Here is a 9,155-nt window from a genome sequence, read left to right as displayed (position 1 = left end):
AGTCTAATATTAGGATTCAAAGAATGATTAGAGGAGCGGTGTTATGTAATGATGAAGGATTCATAGCCGACTTTGAAAACAGCAACAATATACTGCGCATCGCCAGACACTTTTCTGTCTAGCAACAACAAAAAATTCAAATTGAAATATCTGTCACTTCATTTGTTTTAATTTTTTTACATTCCAGGGCATTCCATGGATATTGGTCTTCCCAAAAGACGTTCTCCAATTTAGAGTGTCGCCAGGAACATGGAGGGAATTCAAGGATGATTGTGTGGAGATGAAGGCGGGGGGTTAAATCTGATCTGACCAGTGCTGACGGCAGCATTGTGACATCCTCGCATCAGCCCCGTCTCGTGTGTGTTTGTGTGTGTGTGTTATATAACACTATGATAAATCTGCCTTTGGGATCTGACTGTGAAAACTGAGCCTCTTACCTGTACGTATGTCAGGTGTGTCTGACAGCGGATCTTAATCTTATACATCAATCGGCTCAGTCTGTGTTGACATGAGCAGACACACGCAGTATTTTTGAATGATTACTATTATTATTAAATGTATTTATTATACTCAAAGAGAAAGGGAAATCCAACTCGGATATTTTTGTTCACAACAGACAAAAAGCATCATGATTTAATGACGGTTTATTTGGAAAGCCTCATGTACTGACATTAAAGTGACAAATTCAGCAAACTGCCTTTTGAAAAACAATAAAATATCAAATTTACAATAAAAAGACATACCTCTTGATAAAATAAGTAACCTTACCGTAATTGGTAAGTTGCGCACGTATTTGAAGCTGACCACAAACGTCTCACTAGGAGGTGATGATTTGACCCAAATTTAAAATTACAGATCTAAAAATAGGGGAGGAAGTATGTCAAAGTCACAATTAGCCTGCCTGCCATTTCGGCAGCTGTAGAGAAAACGGCAGCGAGTAATGAACGAGGAGGAAAATGAATGCAGCCTCGCTCTGACCTTGAATGGTCACCAGTAAATTTCAGAGCATTCATAGCCGTCACATTTATCTTTGACGGTCGCCAAAAGGAAAGACAGTTAGTGTATCACGAGTGAAGCAATTAAGCATCCTGTTGTTTAATACGTTTAATCCCTGTAACGTTCCGTGGCTCACTTCCAGCCCCGCCATCATCAAGTGGCCCGCAACAGTGCCAGGGGCCGGCATGTCAGTGTTGGCGTTGGACCCAGGCCCGTCTTTTTGCGACCAACTCTCCCTGTCCTGACCTAGATCTCTGACAGTGAACAGCTGCGTCCTAAAGCGATGTGGTGCTGCCATCAGCAAAACAGCCAGGAGAGATAAATGTCAGATTGGACCTCAGCTGAGCCTCTTGATGCAGCTCAGTGCCCTGTGGTTTGTTTAGACCATTCGCAAACACTTGCCAGTTGACTACTGCTGCTGTTGAGGGCTTTTTTTTTTTTTTTTTAAGCTTCTCCTGTTGTTCCTTTTTCATCAGAACAATGTCTGCGTTCACAACTTTTGCCCAACATAAACCCAAATGAGGACAAGCAGTATAGAAAATATGGACCGGTAGATTTCACGCAAGGATAAATTGTCCATGCACAAAATCTCTGACTGCTTAATAAATTAATTAATTAAAAATTTAAAAAAAATACATTTCAGGTATGCAAATACACCTTTAATGTCATAATCTTACTGTGTTTGGTTGTGATTTGTTTTTTCTTGTCCCTTCTGTCAGTGATATGTTTTTCAGGTGTTCACCTGTTTTCATTAGCCCCACCCACTTTGTGTCTTCCAATCAGCTACCTCGGCCACTTATGGCATGTCCAGGTATTCCTCGTTATCTCGTCAACTTGTCTATATTAAGTTCCCTTCTTTCTGTTCAGTCTTTGTTTGACTGTTGTCGTATGTGCTGTGCTGTTTGCTGTTCATGCTAATGTTTTTTTTCTTCCTGTTACATTTGTGTTTATTTATCCCAGTGCCATGTTTTGCTCTTATGTTTCATTTATATTACTCCTGCGGCATTTCAATGCATTTGGGTCTTCAATCCCGTACACTGCACACGTGTTCTATCATTTGAGTGATTTCATCCTAAATCAGTTTAGACATTCCTTTGAATATCAAGTGCTGGCAAAGATTAAAATTATGACCGCTTAACACCACTTATAGAACTAAAATGGAACAATATCACTACTAATCTAAGCAGGTTGAATTTACGCCGTCCAAACTTTGCTGGGTAGATAAAAATCCTCCAATAAATATTATGTTTGAATTGACACCTATCTCCATCATAGATAAGTAAAGCAAACCAATTAAGCACACGTCTGGCAGATGGCGATCACAAGACCTAATTTACCTCGAGCAGTGGCACCACTGTTGCTGCGGCAGATTAACGGCCATGACTTTAGATTAGATTGGGGGGCCCTCGTGGAAATGCACAGAAAGCAAGAAGATTACGACCAATGAGGTACCTCAAGCGAAGTGTTGTTATATTTCTCTAAGCTACAGATATGTAGCTGTTTATCTGCTTTGTTTCAACAGATGGGAGCACTTTGGTGGGCAGTATATTGCTAACTGGTGTGTCTTTTAGTAGTTTGGGATTAAGGGGAGGTGGGGGTGTCTTCTGAGGCCACTGTGGTGGTAAATTGTCATTTTTCAGATGCATGTGAGGAAAAAAAGTAACTGGAAATAATCCACGCAATCATGAGAGCATGTAAGAAACCAGAATTATGAATTGATGGTGCAAATTAAATGATCATTTTGCATCTTTTTGTTAAAATAATAGTAAATGTCAGATGTTTTCCATTCATTCTTTTCGAAACAATAAGAACCACTTGCCTTCAATAGTGCTCTAATACCTCCCCGTACACACACACACACAGACACACTGGCTCATCTAGTGACTGCTGACACAGCCATTACTCACCAGTTTAAAGCAGCTCTTTGGCTGTGCAGCTCAGCCGCTTCGTTAAGGTTTTTGGGGAGGGCTTGAGTGCAAAGGGTCAGGCCATTGGGCATCTGGGATTACCACCGGCCAGCCATCTGCCATTCACAAAATAATCAGAGGGAAGAAATCAATTGCCTGGGTAAATATCGTACCCATTTAAAGACCGGTTAACTTCTTTCATGCTTGCACAATAAATTAGAGCTGATCGATGAGGTGAACGTGTCAAGAAACATTTGAATAACAATGCCGTCTTGCTATTGACACGTCTCAGTACGGCATTTGGTTCTGGTGATCAATATATACTGCACAAGGCACTACAAAACTACTACTTACTTACAGAATAAGAACTATTTTGTCTCAATTGGGAGTCTGAATAAACAAAAATTACATGTGGAGTTCCACAAGGATCCATTCTTGGACCCTTTCTATTTAATGTCTACATGATGCCCCTTGCTCAGATTATCAAACAATACCTCTCATACTTATGTGTTAAATATACTGCCTTGGTGAATGATAATTATTTATGCAGATCTCATGGGGATAATCCATATCAAAGCAATAAAACCATATGAGATTACATCTCATTAGATTAGGCTCTAAACAGTATTTTGTGCTTTGTTGCAAATACAACACATTGTTAAATAACTAGATCAGCCATTATGACAAAAGTATTCACATCCTCTTATTTTTATCTTCTATTCAAACTCCCAACTGCCTTAATCCTGAAAAAAAAAATGACTTTAGCCTAAAAACAATCTGTTGACAGACAGCAGCCGATCTGGCTACCCAAAGACAAAATCCCGATTGAAACTGGGAAAGCCGGCGGGCTGTCTGAGGTCATTGCGGTGGTCATTTATTGTCTACTTGGCGAGTGTAATGCTCCAAAGAGGCGTCAGTGAGGGATTAGACACAAGCGGCACATGTCAGGGAGTGAGAGTGTGTGCCCAAGCGTGCTCGTCACTGAGCTCAGTCCAAGCGCGGCTCGCTTATCGCAGCAGACAGATTATAATTCCGCGCAGGCACATGAAACGCTCACCTGCGAGCATGTGATGGCTACAAAGCGAACAACATTGGCGCTGATTAAACAAATGACATTTTAAAAATACAAGTCAATCAAGAAGCGTGCCAATTTTGGACGGGAATGGAATCTTCTCAAGATGGCCACCATGCCTGTCTTTGATTTCAATGTTTGTTAATTTATTTGGTTCAGAAATTAATCGATAATCACTTATAATATATAAGAGAGACATTTTTTTTTCTGTTGAGGCTCACAATGAAACTGGGTGAAGTTCACCCTTCACAGTTCCTGAATGATCCCAACCAGAATTAAAGTTAGACAGTCCGGTTCGGCTTCCACCATTTTAGATCCGTGTTGGATTTTAGCAAGCAGTGTCCTCAGCTGGCGAGCAGGTAGGCCGAAGGGCAAGCGGCTGCCATGTAATCGGGGTAGGGAACTTGAGCTGTGTCTCACCAGGTCGACGTGGCCCCACTATCATCACATTAACTTATCTCCTATTGTAACCTACTGTAATTCCCCTGCTCATGATTGATGATGTCGCTGTCTGATTACACCAAGACAAAACACCGCCAAGATCATCTTTCCGCCTTGTATCCAACTCCGCGGACTCCGTGAGGTCCGCAGTGGGAGGCTGATGGCTTTCTGTCACATGCGCACCAGCAAAGAAACCACACAAACTCAATTTTAAGACAAATCGGGAAACAAGACGGGGATGGTTATACTTTTAAATTTATTCGTGATTATGGGACACACCATCATGCTGCTGTTCCAACCCATGTAGTTGCAAATACAAACATGTAAATATGGTGGGAATACATTTAATAAAATTACATTATCAATTTATCAGATCTGATAAGTATAACAAGTGCAATTAATCATTTAAACGGATGGGTCCGATGCTTTTGAGCCTGTCTTTGGGCTGACAAATCAGGCAGGTAACTTGTGCTCTTTTTCCATTGAAACAGTGAGCCTCACTTCTCTATGAAGTACATGAAGACAGATGCCTCATTATCCATGCCAAACGGGACAAAACAAGTCCACCCCCCCCCCACCCCTTGCCCCCCAGTAGGCATTTAGTTTCATGCGCACCGACACAAGGCAACCTGCACCAACGCCGAGCCGGGCTCATCTCTGACCTTCGAGTGCAGGTCGCTCACAGAGTCACATTAAACATTGAGTGGATCCAAAGGTCCCCACCAGCAGTGTTAACAGCAGCATTGTCCTTCCTCCCCCCTGACTCAACTCACTTGTAACAAGGCACCCCCTCCAGTGGTCAGGGCCGCCCCACTGGAGGCACAGATACAGTGACAGACTTGAAATCCATTTATCTGCTCTTTGTGATGTGGACTGAAAATCACAATTTAATATCAAAGCCAATAATTGTTTCTTGTGAAGAAAAAGGTATTTGGGCTCAAGTCTGAATGTTAATTAAATTTAAATGTAGGCATCTAGTTGTGAGACCGTTGAAAAAATAACCGTGCCGAAGCAACCCTCACCTAATTTTGGTTAGTGTGATTTATTTTATTTCCCTCTTTTCAAACCACAAGGGGGCTTTGTGACATCTGTTTCAAACAATAACTCTGACATCACACACCGCCGACCCCCTACTGTGAAAATACTGTAATACAATAATTATCTGGGATTAGTTGTATTATTGTTAAATGAGAGTCTTTTGGGTAAATAATGAGGCACCTGCTCCCGAATATATGACATCAGGTCAATATGCTGTAGTTTGGCAAATAAATGCGTTCAAGCCTAAGTAAACTGGAACATGGATAATACCACAAACATTCACAGGCATATACTGCCCACTAAGCATTTTCTGGTTTAAAAGACCTATTTTAAACAATAATATTACTGCGTTTTCATACTTTACTGTAAATGTGTACTTGTAAAAAAAAAACTTTTTATGAAATTACAATGCCAGCTGCATGTTCGACGTTTGTAACAAATCAATCCGCGTTAAAATCGGTAAATAATTCAATTTGTTATCATGAATATTCACGGATGAAGATGCAACAGTATCCCAAGCGCGCTCAAGCGTCCGAGGCGCCCTCTAGTGGTTATATTTATGCAGTCCTCGAGACGAGGAACGGACTGGGTGGAAGTATCGCGAGATGATGACGCGTCCGCGCACGTTTGCGTAACATGATTGTAAAATGTGACTTGTGTCCTTTCATACTGAATCAGAGTGGGACCCATGGCGGCACATTTGAAGGTAAAATGACACTTTTTAATATCACAGACATGACGGTAAAGTTCTTAAGCTACACTAATTTGCTGGGTTTGTTTTGTTTACTCTTTGTATCATTCGTTATGGTGTAGTTGCCACTTTAAGTTACAGTGATCTTTTCCTTCTTGTTTTCATAAAATAGCAATGAGAAAATGCCCATCATAATTAGAATTAGACTAGGGTGACGAAATTGCTTGCACTCTACTTTGTTCTTCATAACTTGCAAACGCCAGGAGAGGCAAAATAGCAAGAGTTTATGCATACTGAATATTATAATGGTATATAATCCAAATCCTGTTACTGTCTCTGTCAACTTGCATATTTGTGACCTTTGCTTGTTTGTGATCTTTTCTCCTCTTTGCACAGAAGCAGCTAAAAGAGGCATTGAAGGTCATTAGCTCAGGTAGCTTCCTCTTTGCTTCCTACCTCACAGTGGTGGGAGATGAGCGTTTCTATGCCAACCAGCTGATGCCCCTGCTGCAAAGGCTAGTGGGGGCAGAGACGGCTCATGTGCTAGCCATAAAAATGATTAGTCTGGGTTTAGTTCCTGTCAATCGCTACCAGGACCCCGACTCACTGGTGAGTTGATAATCTTACTGTCCAAGAGACAAAATTGTATCCTTGAAAACCGTATTGATGCTCTGATGTGTGCAGGAAATTAACGTCCTGGGCCTGAAGTTCAAAAACCCCGTCGGGATCGCGGCAGGCTTTGATAAGCACGGGGAAGCGGTGGACGGTTTATACAAGATCGGCTTTGGCTTTGTCGAAGTTGGGACCATCACCCCAAAACCGCAAGATGGCAACCCCAAACCACGCGTGTTCCGACTGGCAGCGGACCGTGCCATCATCAACAGGTACGTCATTATTTATGAATGCCACTGCTGAATATTAATCATGGCAAGGAAATATAAATCGTTTTTTTGTTTGAACAGTGGCAAAACAACCATGAGCTGAAATATTGCTATTTTAGAAGTACGTGTTTAGAGCAACTATGGCACAAGAAACACACAAAGATGTTCCAGAAAAAAGCAAACATTACACGTAATAAACACACACACACACACACCGCGAAGAGTGTCATCAGCATAAGTCAACACAATATGCAGACTCATGTTTGCGAGTCAAGTGTCTCAATTGTTGTGTAATGAAGAAAGTTGACATCCCTCATTGCAATTTATTTTAAATATGAGATGTTTCACTGTGTTCTAGATATGGTTTCAACAGTTGTGGTATTCTCGAAGCACAGCAGAGGTTGAAGGCCCGAGAGGCAGCTCAACAGGAGCAAACAAAAGGTTTGCTTTATTTGTAATGCTTTCTTAATTTTGCCTCACTGAATATTTCACTGGGTCTGAGGCTTTTTGCGATGATGCCGATTATTTTTCTTTCTAGCTGGCTTTCCCCTGGGAATTAACCTGGGCAAGAACAAGGAGTCCTGGGATGCAAAGGCAGATTACTTGGAGGGGATGACGGGGATGAGCCCGCTGGCCGACTACCTTGTGGTAAATGTCAGCAGTCCCAATACGCCGGGTCTGCGTGACCTGCAAGGCAAAGCGGAGCTCCGAAGGCTCTTGCATACGGTTTGTTGAAACATCCGCTCGTTACCTGCCGTCATGTGACGCCTTATTTTAGAACAGAAATCAAAAACCATTTTTGTTTTGTGCTGCTATTAATATTTTTCTCAAATGATGTCAGGTGTTGAAAAAGCGGGACGGCATGCAGGGAAGACACAAGCCTCCCGTCCTGGTTAAGATCGCGCCAGACCTCAGCGCTCAGGACAAACGGGACATCGCTGATGTTGTTACTGAGGTCTGAAGTTTGAGTTCATTTTGATTTGACGTCAGGTCCTCCCAAACACACACGGTGATGTTTTTGTTTTTTTCTGTAGCTTGGCGTGGATGGCTTAATGGTATCCAACACCACTGTGTCCCGGCCGGAAGCTCTACAAGATCCTCAAAAGTGTGAGACGGGTGGGCTGAGTGGGCAGCCTCTCAAAGACATGTCCACAAACGCCGTTAGAGAAATGTACAGACTCACCAAAGGTACATTACACGCCTTTATTATTTTTTTCTGTCCCACTGCAAGTGTGTTGATGTTTTGTTAGGCAAAGTAACGATCGTCGGGATTGGGGGCGTGGCCAGCGGACAGGACGCAATGGATAAAATCCGGGCCGGTGCATCATTGGTTCAGCTTTACACAGCTTTGACCTACCAGGGCCCGCCTGTAGTCACCAAGATAAAGCGGGAATTGGAACAGCTTCTGAAGTGAGAAGTTTTGACTTTTGTCAGATTTAACAGATTTGCTTGGTTTTTCCTTCATGTCTGTTGCTTCCCTTCCACTTTTTGCAGAGAACAAGGATTTAGTAGTGTTTCCGAGGCCGTCGGCGCGGATCACAAGGGATTAGATGGAGTCACTCGCAAAGAAAGCTGATGTCTCCGCCATCTCTGCAGCAGTCTTTCCTCCAGCTGGGCAGAAGTTCATCTTTTGTTACAGTGTAACAGCGATTAGCAAAACGCTAATACAAACATACGTGACACTACAGACGCCTCATTTGAGCGTTCTCGTTGTGCAACATGAATGCTAATTAAGGTTCTGCTGTGCTCCTCTTGTGAACAGCATTGATTTATACTGTATATATTTTATCTTCTAGGTTTATGAAAGTTCACACAAAAACATACACTGGTGCTCAGTTTGTGGTTGAAAAGTTGGGGGAAAAGAGTCACTCCAATGAAAAATTTAATAATACAGACAAAAGCAAAGTAGTCAAAGATGTGATCGTCACCCCTCTTCAGATTGTTTTGCGAAGTTACTTTCATTTTCTTACCCCATTGAACCAAGGTGACCCAATGGCCTTGTGTATTAAATGTGCTATGAAAATAAAGCTGCAATTATGTCACTTTATTATCAAGAAAAAACAAGTACCCTGGACCCTGCAAAAAAAAATGCAAATGTGGTGTAATGTATGAAGTAAACGGATTTCAAT

At 42.0% G+C, this 9,155-nt stretch overlaps 1 protein-coding gene and 1 long non-coding RNA gene across 3 annotated transcripts; one reads left to right on the top strand and one right to left on the bottom strand.

Moving 5' to 3' along the window:
* Positions 1-535: 535 nt before the first annotated feature.
* LOC148401099 (uncharacterized) lies at positions 536-5,427 on the bottom strand. Its single transcript, XR_015857451.1, has 3 exons — positions 5,190-5,427; positions 2,904-3,019; positions 536-1,287 (listed from the first exon to the last, which is right to left on the bottom strand). It is a non-coding gene; the product is annotated as an uncharacterized LOC148401099 (long non-coding RNA).
* Positions 4,055-9,068, top strand: dhodh (dihydroorotate dehydrogenase). 2 transcript variants are annotated; one of them, XM_088370773.1, is made up of 9 exons: positions 4,055-6,160; positions 6,545-6,754; positions 6,830-7,029; positions 7,385-7,467; positions 7,565-7,752; positions 7,868-7,981; positions 8,061-8,214; positions 8,277-8,436; positions 8,521-9,068. In XM_088370773.1, exons 1-9 carry the CDS (start codon positions 6,143-6,145, stop codon positions 8,600-8,602), a joined length of 1,209 nt encoding a protein of 402 aa, XP_088226899.1. In that variant the 5' UTR covers positions 4,055-6,142; the 3' UTR covers positions 8,603-9,068. The 2 variants fall into 2 exon arrangements, with proteins under 2 accessions (XP_088226899.1, XP_088226898.1); XM_088370772.1 differs by having other exon boundaries at positions 4,058-6,160; positions 6,542-6,754.
* The last annotated feature ends 87 nt before the right edge of the window (positions 9,069-9,155 follow it).

The sequence above is a fragment of the Syngnathus floridae genome, chromosome 3, assembly GCF_059516105.1.
Source record: "Syngnathus floridae isolate MCC-2025c chromosome 3, RoL_Sflo_1.0, whole genome shotgun sequence".
Taxonomy (NCBI): Eukaryota; Metazoa; Chordata; class Actinopteri; order Syngnathiformes; family Syngnathidae; genus Syngnathus; species Syngnathus floridae.
This window is presented reverse-complemented; position numbering and strand designations above follow the sequence as displayed.

Excerpts from the sequence above, each read along its gene's own strand:
- dhodh (XM_088370772.1), top strand. Across the intron at positions 7,468-7,564 it reads TCAACAGGAGCAAACAAAAG|CTGGCTTTCCCCTGGGAATT; the intron begins GTTTGCTTTATT and ends TTTTCTTTCTAG. Across the intron at positions 7,982-8,060 it reads TCGCTGATGTTGTTACTGAG|CTTGGCGTGGATGGCTTAAT; the intron begins GTCTGAAGTTTG and ends TTTTTTCTGTAG.